This window comes from Eriocheir sinensis, chromosome 16, assembly GCF_024679095.1.
Source record: "Eriocheir sinensis breed Jianghai 21 chromosome 16, ASM2467909v1, whole genome shotgun sequence".
NCBI lineage: Eukaryota > Metazoa > Arthropoda > Malacostraca > Decapoda > Varunidae > Eriocheir > Eriocheir sinensis.
In genome coordinates this window covers 10,044,236-10,058,230 of record NC_066524.1, presented here as the reverse complement: position 1 = coordinate 10,058,230, position 13,995 = coordinate 10,044,236, and the positions used below count along the sequence as shown (strand labels likewise).

At 45.3% G+C, this 13,995-nt stretch overlaps 1 protein-coding gene and 1 long non-coding RNA gene across 2 annotated transcripts; one reads left to right on the top strand and one right to left on the bottom strand.

Moving 5' to 3' along the window:
* The first annotated feature begins 3,382 nt into the window (after positions 1-3,382).
* Positions 3,383-6,155, top strand: LOC126999158 (uncharacterized). Its single transcript, XM_050861487.1, has 4 exons — positions 3,383-4,882; positions 5,045-5,242; positions 5,333-5,602; positions 5,693-6,155. Exons 1-4 carry the CDS (start codon positions 3,383-3,385, stop codon positions 6,011-6,013), a joined length of 2,289 nt encoding a protein of 762 aa, XP_050717444.1. The 3' UTR covers positions 6,014-6,155.
* Positions 6,156-6,589: 434 nt separating this feature from the next.
* Positions 6,590-13,482, bottom strand: LOC126999260 (uncharacterized). Its single transcript, XR_007753173.1, has 3 exons — positions 13,304-13,482; positions 11,737-11,923; positions 6,590-7,151 (listed from the first exon to the last, which is right to left on the bottom strand). It is a non-coding gene; the product is annotated as an uncharacterized LOC126999260 (long non-coding RNA).
* Between the last annotated feature and the right edge of the window lie 513 nt (positions 13,483-13,995).

The window sequence follows — 13,995 nt, the reverse complement described above, 5'->3', positions numbered from 1 at the left end:
TTCTTTTTCTCCCTTATGTTTCCTTCTCTCCTCCCTTTAAATCATCTATCTTCTTTTTCTCTCCCTTATGTTTCCCTCTCTCCTCCCTTTAAATCAGTATATCTTCATTTTCCCTCCCTAATGTTTCCATCTCTCCACCCATTAAATCAGTATATCTTCTTTTCTCCTTATGTTTCCTCCTCCTCCCTTTAAATCATCTATCTTCTTTTTCTCCCTTATGTTTCCCTCTCTCCTCCCTTTAAATCAGTATATCTTCATTTTCCCTCCCTTATGTTTCCCTCTCTCCTCCCTTTAAATCAGTATATCTTCTTTTTCTCCCTTATGTTTCCCTCTCTCCTCCCTTTAAATCAGTATATCTTCATTTTCCCTCCCTTATGTTTCCCTCTCTCCTCCCTTTAAATCAGTATATCTTCTTTTTCCCTCCCTTATGTTTCCCTCTCTCCTCCCTTTAAATCATCTATTCTTTTTCTCCCTTATGTTTCCCTCTCTTCTCCCTTTAAATCATCTATCTTCTTTTTCCCTCCCTTATGTTTCCCTCCTTCCTCCCTTTAAATCAGTATATCTTCTTTTTCCCTCCCTTATGTTTCCCTCTCTCCTCCCTTTAAATCATCTATCTTCTTTTTCTCCCTTATGTTTCCCTCCCTCCTCCCTTTAAATCATCTATCTTCTTTTTCTCCCTTATGTTTACCACCCTCCACCCATTAAATCAGTATATCTTCTTTTTCCCTCCCTTATGTTTCCCTCTATCCTCCCTTTAAATCATCTATCTTTTTCTCTCCCTTATGTTTCCCTCTCTCCTCCCTTTAAATCATCTATCTTTTTCTCTCCTTATGTTTCCCTCTCCTCCCTTTAAATCATCTATCTTCTTCCTCCCTCCTCCCTTTAAATCATCTATCTTCTTTTTCTCCCATATGTTTCACTATCTCCTAAATTTAAATCAGTATATCTTCATTTTCTCTCCCTTATGTTTCCCTCTCTCCTCCCTTTAAATCATCTATCTTCTTTTTCCCTCCCTTATGTTTCCCTCTCTCCTCCCTTTAAATCAGTATATCTTCATTTTCTCTCCCTTATGTTTCCCTCTCTCCTCCCTTTAAATCATCTATCTTCTTTTTCCCTCCCTTATGTTTCCCTCTCTCCTCCCTTTAAATCATCTATCTTCATTTTCTCTCCCTTATGTTTCCCTCTCTCCTCACTTTAAATCAGTTTATCTTCATTTTCTCTCCCTTATGTTTCCCTCTCTCCTCCCTTTAAATCAGTATATCTTCATTTTCCCTCCCTTATGTTTCCCTCTCTCCTCCCTTTAAATCAGTTTATCTTCATTTTCTCTCCCTTATGTTTCCCTCTCTCCTCCCTTTAAATCAGTATATCTTCATTTTCCCTCCCTTATGTTTCCCTCTCTCCTCCCTTTAAATCAGTATCTCTTCATTTTCCCTCCTTATGTTTCCCTCTCTCCCTTTAAATCAGTATATCTTCATTTTCTCTCCCTTATGTTTCCCTCTCTCCTCCCTTTAAATCAGTTTATCTTCATTTTCTCTCCCTTATGTTTCCCTCTCTCCTCCCTTTAAATCAGTATATCTTCATTTTCCCTCCCTTATGTTTCCCTCTCTCCTCCCTTTAAATCAGTTTATCTTCATTTTCTCTCCCTTATGTTTCCCTCTCTCCTCCTTTTAAATCAGTATATCTTCATTTTCCCTCATGTTTCCCTCTCTCCTCCCTTTAAATCAGTATATCTTCTTTTTCTCCCTTATGTTTCCCTCTCTCCTCCCTTTAAATCAGTATATCTTCATTTTCCCTCCCTTATGTTTCCCTCTCTCCTCCCTTTAAATCAGTATATCTTCATTTTCCCTCCCTTATGTTTCCCTCTCTCCTCCCTTTAAATCAGTATATCTTCATTTTCCCTCCCTTATGTTTCCCTCCCTCCTCCCTTTAAATCAGTATATCTTTTTCTCTCCCTTATGTTTCCCTCTCTCCTCCCTTTAAATCAGTATATCTTCATTTTCCCTCCCTTATGTTTCCCTCTCCTCCCTCAAAATCAGTATATCTTCATTTTCCCTCCCTTATGTTTCCCTCTCCTCCCTCAAAATCAGTATATCTTCATTTTCCCTCCCTTATGTTTCCCTCTCTCCTCCCTTTAAATCATCTATCTTCTTTTTCCCTCCCTTATGTTTCCCTCTCTCCTCCCTTTAAATCAGTATATCTTCTTTTTCCCTCCCTTATGTTTCCCTCTCTCCTCCCTTTAAATCAGTATATCTTCTTTTTTCTCCTCTTTACCTTCCTCTCAATCAATATTTTCTCTCAGCCTCTCTCTCCAATTTCTTCTTCCTTTGTCAGTACCTTATTTTCTCCTTCAGCTTCTCTCTCTCTCTTCCTTTATCCTTCTTCCATTTCCTTTCCTTTCTCTCTGCATTTTTCCTTCCCTCGCTTTCTCTCTTTTCTACCTCCTTTTTCCTCCCACCATCCCTTCTCTTCCCCCTTAATCTTTCCTTCCCTTTTCTTGTCTCTCTTCTATTCCTCCTTCCCCTTCTGAATATCTATGTAAATTTACTCTCTTCAATCAGTATTTTCTTCTCAGCCTCTTTCTCCTTCCTTTCTTTGTCAATATCTTTTTGTTTTACTCTCCGGGCTATCTTTCCCTCCTTCCAATCAGTATCTTTTCCTCCCTCAGCCTCTTTCTCTTTCCTTCGTTTCAGTCAGTATCTTTTTTTACCCTCAGTTTTCCTCCTTCATTCGTCTCCTCGTTTTTCCTTCCTTCCTCCTCCTTGATTCCTGTTCCTTTTTCTCTTTCATGGCTTCCTGTTCCTTCTTTCCTAGTCCTCCATTCTTTCCCCTTATATCTCACGCTTCGCACTTTCTTTCGCCCTCTCCTTCCTCTCCCTTCAAGACAAGTAATACACACACACACACTCTCATAGGATTAAACACAAGCCAGTATCATCACCTCAATTTATTACTTTTACAATCAGAGCCAGACACATTGGTCATCACACCCACCAAGGACATCTAGCAGTGCATAGGAAGGGTGTAGCTCTGTGTGTGCCTTTATTTAACACAGTGTTCTTGGTTATAGTAAAATGAGTTATAGTAGTTGGGCTCGGTCTGTCACTGCAGGATTGTAATTCGGTGAGGAGTATGTTGTAGGAGGAGTTGAAGAGGGAGAAAGGAAGAAACGGGATACCATAGGAAGAGAAAGAAAGAAGGGGAGGAGGGGTAGGAGGAAGGAAGGAGAAGGGGCGAGGGGTAGGAGGCAGGAAGGGAGGTTAATTAAACCAGGAGTGGTGAGGAAGGTTTTTGTCTGTAGGAGGAGGAAACAGGCTGGCAGAGGAGAGATTATGCAGGACGGAGGACGGACGTTGAGAAAAGAATGAGGGTGCAGGAATGCATGATGTTTGGAGGAGGAGGAAGCAGGAGGTCTCTCGAGCTCAAAAAGGTCTCCTGTGAGCTCGTGCTGTCTCCTGAGCTCTTGCTGTTTCCCGAGCTCATGCTGTCTCTCGAGCTCGAGCTGTCTCTCAAACTCGTGCTGTCTCTCAAGCTCGTTGTGTCTCTCAAGCTCGTTGTGTCTCTCAAGCTCGTTGTGTCTCTCAAGCTCGTTGTGTCTCTCAAGCTCGAGCTGTCTCTCAAACTCTCGCTGTCTCTCACGCTCGTGCTGTCTCTCAAGCTCGTGCTGTCTCTCAAGCTCGTGCTGTCTCTCAAGCTCGTGCTGTCTCTCAAGCTCGAGCTGTCTCTCAAGCTCGTGCTGTCTCTCAAGCTCGTGCTGTCTCTCAAGCTCGTGCTGTCTCTCAAGCTCGAGCTGTCTTTCAAACTCGTGCTGTCTCTCAAGCTCTTGTTGTCTCTCAAGTTCGAGCTGTCTCTCAAGCTTGAGCTGTCTCTCACGCTCATGCTGTCTCTCACGCTCATGCTGTCTCTCAAGCTCATGCTGTCTCTCAAGCTCATGCTGTCTCTCAAGCTCATGCTGTCTCTCAAGCTCATGCTGTCTCTCAATCTCTTGCTGTCTCTCAATCTCTTGCTGTCTCTCAAGCTCTTGCTGTCTCTCAAGCTCTTGCTGTCTCTCAAGCTCTTGCTGTCTCTCACATTCTTGCCGTCTCTCAAGCTCTCGCTGTCTCTCGCGCTCGTGCTGTCTCTCAAGCTCTTGCTGTCTCTCAAGCTCGTGCTGTCTCTCAAGCTCGTGCTGTCTCTCAAGCTCGTGCTGTCTCTCAAGCTCGAGCTGTCTTTCAAACTCGTGCTGTCTCTCAAGCTCTTGTTGTCTCTCAAGTTCGAGCTGTCTCTCAAGCTTGAGCTGTCTCTCACGCTCATGCTGTCTCTCACGCTCATGCTGTCTCTCAAGCTCATGCTGTCTCTCAAGCTCATGCTGTCTCTCAAGCTCATGCTGTCTCTCAATCTCTTGCTGTCTCTCAATCTCTTGCTGTCTCTCAAGCTCTTGCTGTCTCTCAAGCTCTTGCTGTCTCTCAAGCTCTTGCTGTCTCTCACGCTCGTGCTGTCTCTCAAACTCTTGCTGTCTCTCAAGCTCTTGCTGTCTCTCAAGCTCGTGCTGTCTCTCGGGCTCGTGCTGTCTCTCGGGCTCGTGCTGTCTCTCGGGCTCGTGCTGTCTCGCAAGCTCTCGCTGTCTCTCAAGCTCGTGCTGTCTCTCAAGCTCGTGCTGTCTCTCAAGCTCGTGCTGTCTCTCAAGCTCGTGCTGTCTCTCAAGCTCGTGCTGTCTCTCAAGCTCGTGCTGTCTCTCATCAAGCTCGTGCTGTCTCTCAAGCTCATGCTGTCTCTCAAGCTCTTGCTGTCTCTCAAGCTCGTGCTGTCTCTCAAGCTCGTGCTGTCTCTCAGGCTCATGCTGTCTCTCAAGCTACTGCTGTCTCTCAAGCTCTTGCTGTCTCTCAAGCTCTTGCTGTCTCTCGAGGTCGAGCTGTCTCTCAAGCTCTTGCTGTCTATCAAGCTCTTGCTGTCTCTCAAGCTAATGCTGTCTCTCAAGCTCTTGCTGTCTCTCAAGCTCTTGCTGTCTCTCGAGGTCGAGCTGTCTCTCAAGCTCTTGCTGTCTATCAAGCTCTTGCTGTCTCTCGAGGTCGAGCTGTCTCTCAAGCTCTTGCTGTCTCTCGAGGTCGAGCTGTCTCTCAAGCTCTTGCTGTCTCTCGAGGTCGAGCTGTCTCTCAAGCTCTTGCTGTCTCTCGAGGTCGAGCTGTCTCTCAAGCTCTTGCTGTCTCTCAAGCTCTTGCTGTCTCTCGAGGTCGAGCTGTCTCTCAAGCTCTTGCTGTCTCTCGAGGTCGAGCTGTCTTTCAAGCTCTTGCTGTCTCTCAAGCTCTTGCTGTCTCTCAAGCTCTTGCTGTCTCTCAAGCTCTTGCTGTCTCTCGAGGTCGAGCTGTCTCTCAAGCTCTTGCTGTCTCTCGAGGTCGAGCTGTCTCTCAAGCTCTTGCTGTCTCTCGAGGTCGAGCTGTCTCTCAAGCTCTTGCTGTCTCTCGAGGTCGAGCTGTCTCTCAAGCTCTTGCTGTCTCTCGAGGTCGAGCTGTCTCTCAAGCTCTTGCTGTCTCTCGAGGTCGAGCTGTCTTTCAACCTTTTGCTGTCTCTCAAGCTCTTGCTGTCTCTCGAGGTCGAGCTGTGTCTCAAGCTCTTGCTGTCTCTCGAGGTCGAGCTGTGTCTCAAGCTCTTGCTGTCTCTCGAGGTCGAGCTGTCTTTCAACCTTTTGCTGTCTCTCAAGCTCTTGCTGTCTCTCGAGGTCGAGCTGTCTTTCAACCTTTTGCTGTCTCTCAAGCTCTTGCTGTCTCTCGAGGTCGAGCTGTCTCTCAAGCTCTTGCTGTCTCTCGAGGTCGAGCTGTCTCTCAAGCTCTTGCTGTCTCTCGAGGTCGAGCTGTCTCTCAAGCTCTTGCTGTCTCTCAAGCTCTTGCTGTCTCTCGAGCTCTTGCTTTCTCTCGAGCTCGAGCTGTCTCTCGAGCTCGAGGTTGTGCTCGCTCTCCAGATCGAGGTCACTCTCGAGTCCTCTCAAACTATCTCTATATCTTGGGCACCCTGTCGAGCTCTCTTGAGAAATTTCTCTTGAGCGCTGCATTGAACACATTCTCTCTTGAGCATGAGCACTCCATTGAGCTCTCTCTTGAGCTTTCTCTCTCTCTCTCTTTGTTATTATCTTTTTCTGGTCCTCTTGTATCGCTTTCTCTTCCATTTCTCTCTTCTCTCCACAGATCTACAAGAGAAGAGGATGGTGAGTGTGGTGGAGGTAAGGTGGTGGTGGGGGAAGATGATTGTGTAGTAGGAGGTAAGGTGGTCGTGGTGGAGGAGGGAGTGGGAAGGAAAGGAATGGGAGGGAGAAAGTAGGTGTGATTAATAAAGATTTTCTACTACCCTTCTCTCTTCCTGTGTCTCTCCTATCCCTTCTCTGTGTGTCTGCCCCTCTCTCTCCCACTCTTCTGTTTCTCCTGGCCCCCCTCTGTCTCCCGTCTCTCCTGCCCCTCCCTCTCTTTTCTGTCCGACTCCTCTGTTTCTGTATCATCAATAAATCACTCGGTACAAAACAACAAACGTACCTAAGAGATGCAAAGAAGTTAGGCCCAGCAGACTCCCCCAACAAGCTGTGCGGGTTCGGGCGTCTCCAGCTCCAGGGCCCAGACTGTAAGGAACCACCGTGGATTAATGAACAGCAACAACCTCCCAGGAAAGGTGGTGAGGAGCTGGGGAGGGGCTGTATTACAAGTGGTTCAACTGCACTCTGGGGTGATGCTGTCTCTAGTCCATATTCCTTAACGTATCTGCACCTCACTACGACTGTTTGAAAAGGCTCTTGTGGAAGTAGCTGGGATTTCCATAGACTGTTCAACTCAGGTCTACAGTTCACCTCAGGTCTTCAAGGTGATAGGACGTGCTCTGACTAGCTCTTGGGTTGACCACGTCTGGTGGGATGAGTTACAGTGGTGCAGTGAGGGGAGGTGATGGGGCTGGTGGGGGTACAGTTGAGTTGGTGAATTCTCTCTTGGAGAGAATAGAAGAGTTGGAGAGGACTGTGGAGGCCATGAGGAAGGAAAGTCGAATCCTTCGTTCATCAGGTCCTCAGACAGGTGATGTACATAGTACACCGCCACAAGATGGGGGCTGGCAGGTAGTCAAGAGCCATGGCAACCGCTTGAGGTTGAAGAGGACCAATCCTGCGGGTGTGGAGTGCAGCAGCAACTTCCAGGCTCTCTCTGAGTCGAGGGAGAAGGAAGGATTGTAGGAGCAGGAGGTGAAGGTGAGGAGGGCAGTTGACAAATCCCTGCCCAGAGGTAACATTTTGGTTGTTGGGGATAGCCAGGTCAGGTTGTTAGATAAGGCCTTCTGTGCTAAAGATAGGAAATGTAGGACCAGGGTGTGTTTTCCAGGGATGGGGATTAGGGATGTCAGCGACAGGGTAGTCGTGCATGTCAGGTGAGGGAGTCAAACCCATCGTCTGCCTGAGCGTGGGAGGGAATGACATAGGCAGGTTAGGTAGCGAACAGCTTCTGCGTCGCTACAGTGAGGCTCTTAGAAGAGTTACGTCAAAGGGCGGGGTTCCTGTGGTGTGTGGGGTTCTGCCAAGGCGGCGGGTTGGTGACATTTGGCTGTCCAGGGCTATTGCATTGAACTGCAGGTTGGCAGATTATTGCAAAGCCAATGGATGGACATTTGTCGACACCTGGGACCGTTTCTTTGGCAAGAACCACCTATACCAGGGGGACGGGGTTCACCTTTCATGGGAGGGGGTACAGATCTTGTCTGATGCCCTTGAATGTGGATTGGGGGCCCTGCAAGGTTTTTTAGCGTAAGTAAGAAGGGGCCTAAGATGGCAATACCAAGTGGGAGCACTAAATGTAGTAATAATAATAGCAGCTGCAGGGTAAAACAAGGGGTAGGTCTAAATGTGTAGTATACAAACAGTAGAAGTATTAGGAATAAGATAGATTTATTGAGGGGAAAGACGTGCGTAGAGAAGTTATTCCACCAAGATCAAACAGACAGGAAGGGGGGTGGGGTCGCACTCTTCGTCAGGGACAATCTTAAGTGTGTCATTAACAACTCAATCAAGGTAGTTAGCAATACAGAATCCCTCTAGGTAGAAACAATAGGTAGAAAGGAGAAGCTTGTCATCGGAGTACTTTACAGACCACCCAACCTTACCAGGGACAGTAGCCAACCCCTTTTACAGGAAATTAGTAGGGCGTCAAGATATAGAAATGTGTGTTTAATTGGGGATTTCAATTAAGGAACATAGAGTGGGATACTTTATCCGGAGACCAAGAGGCACAGGATTTGTTAGATGTGATGCAGGATAGTTTCCTTAAACAGTTAATTAGAACACCAACGAGGGAAGAAAATATTTTGGATTTGTTATTAACTAATAGAGAGGACACAATAAGCAATATTGAGGTTGGGGATTCATTAGGTAACAGTGATCATAAGGAAATTAGATTTAATATCAAATGGGAGGACAGAGTCAGCAGTAACAACACATTAATACCTGACTTCAGGAAGGCGGACTACGAGGGGTTAAGAAAGCAGCTGCAGAGGCTTAGGGGAGTGAGATCAGAAGTAGGTCAAGACCCAGAGCAGGGAGGGGCGTTAATATCTGGTGAGGTCACTAGTCAGGTCAGTAGCTTGGAGGGTGAGTACAATAGTCTGGTCAGGGAGATTAAACTAGGACAGAAACAGTTTATACCTCACAGGGAAGTCAGGTCAACAGGTATACCCGCCATGGATGACAGAAAGGCTAAAAACTGAAATAGGAAGGAAAAGAGGACTATATGTTAGAATCAAAAGGGGGGAAACTCACCTAAGGGATAGTTACAACGATTTAGCTAGAACAGTAAAAAAGAACACGCGTATGGCAAAACGTAATTATGAGATTAGAATTGCCAGGGAAGCAAAGACCAATCTAAAGGGCTTCTTTCAGCTTTATAAGACCAAGGTTAGGGATAAGATTGGGCCGCTTAAGTCAAGAGAAACACTGATTGATAGTGATGAGCAAATGAGTGAGGCATTAAATAGATATTTCTTAACTGTAATTACCAAAGAAAGATTAGATGATATACCTCAGGGAGAACAGATCTACAAGGGAGAAGAGGTAGAAGGATTAACCAACATCAACATGAGTAGGGAGCTTGTGATTAGACAGATAGAAAGACTTAGTCACCAAGGCACCAGGGCCAGATGAACTTTTCCCCAGGGTAATAAAGGAATGTGAAACTGAAATAAGTGGGCAGTTAACAGAAGTATTTAGGAAGTCGCCAGACACAGGGATGGTGCCTGTTTCATGGAGGCAGGCACACGTTATTCCAGTATTTAAGAAGGGTGACAAATCTTCTATGGCCGATTAGTATGACGTCAGTTATAGGTAAAATGATTGAGTCAATAATAGCTGATAGTATTAGGGACCATATTGACAGACATAATTTAATTCACGACTCACAGCATGGGTTTATTAAAGGTAAGTCATGCCTCACTAATATTTTATCCTTTTACAATAGAGTATACGAGGCAGCTGACAATGATGAGAGCTATGATGTAGTTTATCTTGATTTTAGTAAGGCCTTCAATAAGGTACCTCACCAGAGACTGTTAAATAAAGTCAGGGCTCATGGGATAAGAGGGAAGGTATTTGATTGGATTAAGGCGTGGATTAGCAACAGGAAACAGAGGGTTACCATTAACGGTAAAAAATCCGAATGGGGTAATGTTACCAGTGGGGTTCCCCAAGGTTCAGTTTTAGGCCCGCTTTTATTCATTATCTACATCAATGACATAGACAATGGGATAACTAGTGACAGAGGTAAATTTGCAGATAGCACCAAAATAGGACACAATATTAGGACAGGGGAGGATGCTAGAGCACTGCAGGAGGATCTCAACAAACTGTCAGCTTGGTCAGAGAAATGGCCGATGAATTTTAACATCACCAAGTGTAGCGTACTTAGTGTAGGAACACGCAACCCATTACATGGGTATAGTTTAGACTCCACAGCGATAGGCAGGTCTGAGAGTGAAAGGGATTTGGGAGTGTTAGTGAACTCTGACCTAAAACTAAGGAAGCAATGTATTAGTGCGAGGAATAGGGCTAACAGGGTATTAGGCTTTATTAACAGGACGGTAACCAACAGGAGTGCAGAGGTCATCCTCAGACTCTATTTAGCATTAGTTAGGCCACACTTAGATTATGCTGTCCAGTTTTGGTGCCCACACTACAGAATGGACATCAACTTCCTAGAATCAGTTCAGAGGAGGATGACCAAGATGATTCAGGGGCTGAGGAACCTCCCATATCAAAATAGGCTGAAACATCTAAACTTACATTCACTAGAGAGACGAAGAGTGCGGGGAGATCTGACAGAAATATTCAAATGGGTCGAGGGTTACAACAAAGGCGATATAAGTAAAGTTCTGAGAATTAGCCAGCAGGATAGAACTCGCAGTAATGGATTTAAATTTGAAAAGTATAGATTTAGGATAGATATAGGCAAGCATTGGTTTAGTAATAGGGTGGTGGGGGAATGAAATAGACTCGGCAATCACATAGTTAGTGCAGGGACGATAGCTTGTTTTAAGAGTAGACTGGATAACTACACGGACAAGGATGACAGGTGGCAGTGAGGTGTGGGTGCAGTAAGGAGACAGGGTACTGGAGTGTACGCCCGTACCGAAGGTAAACGAGGATCAAGCCTCTACCTGTAACCCCTGAAACTGCACCTGACCCATCGTGAGTAGTGGGGGGATTCTGGAGCTGCCCTGTGTAGGCCACTTGGCCTCTTGCAGTTTCCCTGTGTTATTATGTTCTTATGTTTTTTGTGAGCCTAGTGATAGTTTTACCCACATTCTCCATCCTGAATGGGAAAACTCATCCATGAAAACTTGGTTAATCTCTCTCTGTCCTTGAAAACTACTCGTAATGGGAGCCTGATACACTCAAGAATATGGACCTCTAAGTCGCTCAGACATGTGGTAGTGGAGCTGTTAAGCAGGAACAGAGCATAGCTTGTCCCGTCAGTGGAGACACCAGGTGACAGAGTACAGAAGTAGAGGTTGGGATGCAGTCCACGCCATTTAACCCCTTCACTACGGCCGGTCCAAAACAGTGCCCCGCACCGTATCCGAGATCGCCACGTGCATCAAATTTCAAATGTTGCTATTGAATATAACAAGTTTTCAGCCATAAACTCAACATAATCATCATGTATTATATATGAAAACATGCAGAATTAAATGGTGCACATATAGAAGCATAAATTAATTGATAATTTTGAGATGTAAGCATAAATATAAAGATCAAATAACTCGTATATTGTCTAAAGCGCGCCAGGACGAAGTATGAGCGTCCTCGGATATGGTACGGGGCACGCAGTATATGCGTCCTCATGTTGAAGGGGTTAAGAGACTTGGCACACACCAGCGCCCCAGCCAGTAATGGTGTAGATTGTGTTTGGTCTTGGCTGCAGCGCCCCGGCCAAGACAAGCTGGACTTCTTTCCCTATGATGCAGACTCCCGTAGCACCTGCCCTGAAGACTAAAGTGCCCCAGCCTATCCTCACTCCCCTTTGTGTCCCATGTGTCTTATATCAGGTGAACTGTTCCTTCCCTATCACACAGTCCTCTACCATTTGCCCTGAAGACTAAGGTACTGCAGCCTATCCTTTCCCCAGTGTGTCCCCTGTCTAGACGTGCTGGACTGTTCCTTCCCTACGGTGAAGACTCCTCTAATATTTGCCCCGAAGAATAATGCACTCCAGCTAATTCTGTCCTACCAATAACTCCAGAAGGTCTTACCAGCTGTCTGGGTTGTTGCTATTCTTCCTCACAGGGTTTCTTCATAATCCTCTGGACTCCACAGCAGCGTATTCCCTTATCAGCCAACCGACGAGACAGCAAGCTCATCCACGGTCTGTCTTTGCCCTCACTAAGAAGAGAAGGTGTAGACCCTTTATTCCTGGCTGCCCAATTAGCACTTGTGCTCCTGAAAAAAATGGAACAAATCAATAAAAGAAAGAAAAGAGGAATAACGTGTTTGTCATCACCTCACTAACACCATTTCAAGGGTTAATTATTGCTTTTTAACTATTGCCTTGCACTGGTCTGTTATCCATGTAACAAGCAAGCAAAAACTACACCCTTCAAGGACAGCCACTACATCATCTCCTCCCTGACACTGACGCACCGAGGCGATGTCAAAACAACCCCCGTCACAACACTCTACACTGAAAGACCTGACATATCACTGCCTCAACACCAACATAAAGGCCCATCCACACCAGGAATCTTTGTATGAAAATAATGTATCCCAGACGTTTCCTAAGTGTTTCGGGAAGCAGTTGAGAAACAACTCGTAATCGCCAGCAGGTACCCTCCCGACATGAGCAAGTGCTCTTTAGCGTCGATCTGTGTGTATGTGTTCGTGAGTGTGTGTGTGTGTGTGTGACTTTCAATATCAGTGTCTTGATAGTAAAGTATAAACTTTTTATATTCCAGTCAAATTTCATTTATATATTTATGGATGAGAGCGAGGAGGGGGGCACACCCTGACCGCTGGGAGTGACCTCCCTCAGGGGTGCGGGGATAAAGACATATCCCACACTTCACGCACGGGGAAAAGGGATTGGGATTATAATTACCATTCATTCACATACCTCAATATCTAGCTAATTATAGGTGTGTGTGTGTTATATATATATATATATATATATATATATATATATATATATATATATATATATATATATATATATATATATATATATATATATATATATATATATATATATATATATATATATATATATATATATATATATATATATATATATATATATATATATATATATATATATACACACCCACACCCACATATACACGCGCGCGAACGCGCAAAAGTTTCTCATGTTTTCCATCCAGGATGGAAAACAAAATTTTATTCTCAAATGCTTCCCAACTGTTTCTCAGGACCGCCCACACCAGGAAAGTTTGTATGGAAACTGATCAGCTTTGACATTTCGAAGGTGTTAATGAGGCTCGTAAAAGGATCTCTGCCTGTCAGATTATAGCCGCAGGCTGATGGGAGCTGGAATGGCTTTTCTGTGCCTGGTATCGATTCGTGGTATTTTGGGAGCCACCGTTCGTAATAGTTCTTCAATATCAGTGGTTGACCTTCCAAGAAAATTATTAATTAATTAAACCCTGTTCCATTAACTCTCGGCTCCGCCAAAAGTAAGTCATTCTGTAATGCTCAACTTTCTATAAACTACCTCACTCATACACGTTTCCTTGTCTTCTTGCTCTCCAGTGAGTGCAATAATAAGTAAAACACAAGAGGCCATTGTAGCACACACACACCACCTACCTCTGCTCGTGAAATACTTCTCACAACGCGCGTTGTGGCGCGCCTGAGGTTCTTCAGTGCCCAAAGTTCCCCCCACTACTGCGTGCGTGACAGTGCGTGTCCGCGCCCCGCGGGTCAACCCAGGGCCAAAACCCACCTATCTAGACTCCGCCCACAAACACATGGATCGAGTAACAATTAACAAACAAATACACACGCACGCACGCACACCAGACTAATCAAATGACTAATGATTCTGACAAACAAAAGCGATTTCACCATTTCTTTGAGTGTGTTTATAACGTTTTTGTTGAGTGGCTCACAGGAACCAATTAAAAAATTTAAACCTAGCCAACTCTAGGCAAGAGAGAGCAGTCGTCTGTAATACTGCTCTCTTCTTGCCATTGGGTATGTTTGATTTGTTTGAACCACTCACCCAATAAGTTCCAACACACTCCAGGAAATGGCGAAGCAGCTCGCAGTGGAAGCAAAGAAGTAACACAAGGGCTGCCAGAGATAAAATGTTCCTGCCCATCCTCCTTCAGCCCGTCACCCCTGGCAGCACACCAAGCCCCACACACACACACACACATCGCAGTGGAAGCAGAGAAGTAACACATGAACTGCCCGAGATAAGGATTGTTCCTGCCCAGGACCTTCACCCCTGACAGCCTTCACCCAACACACCTCACACACACGGACACTCGCGGCGT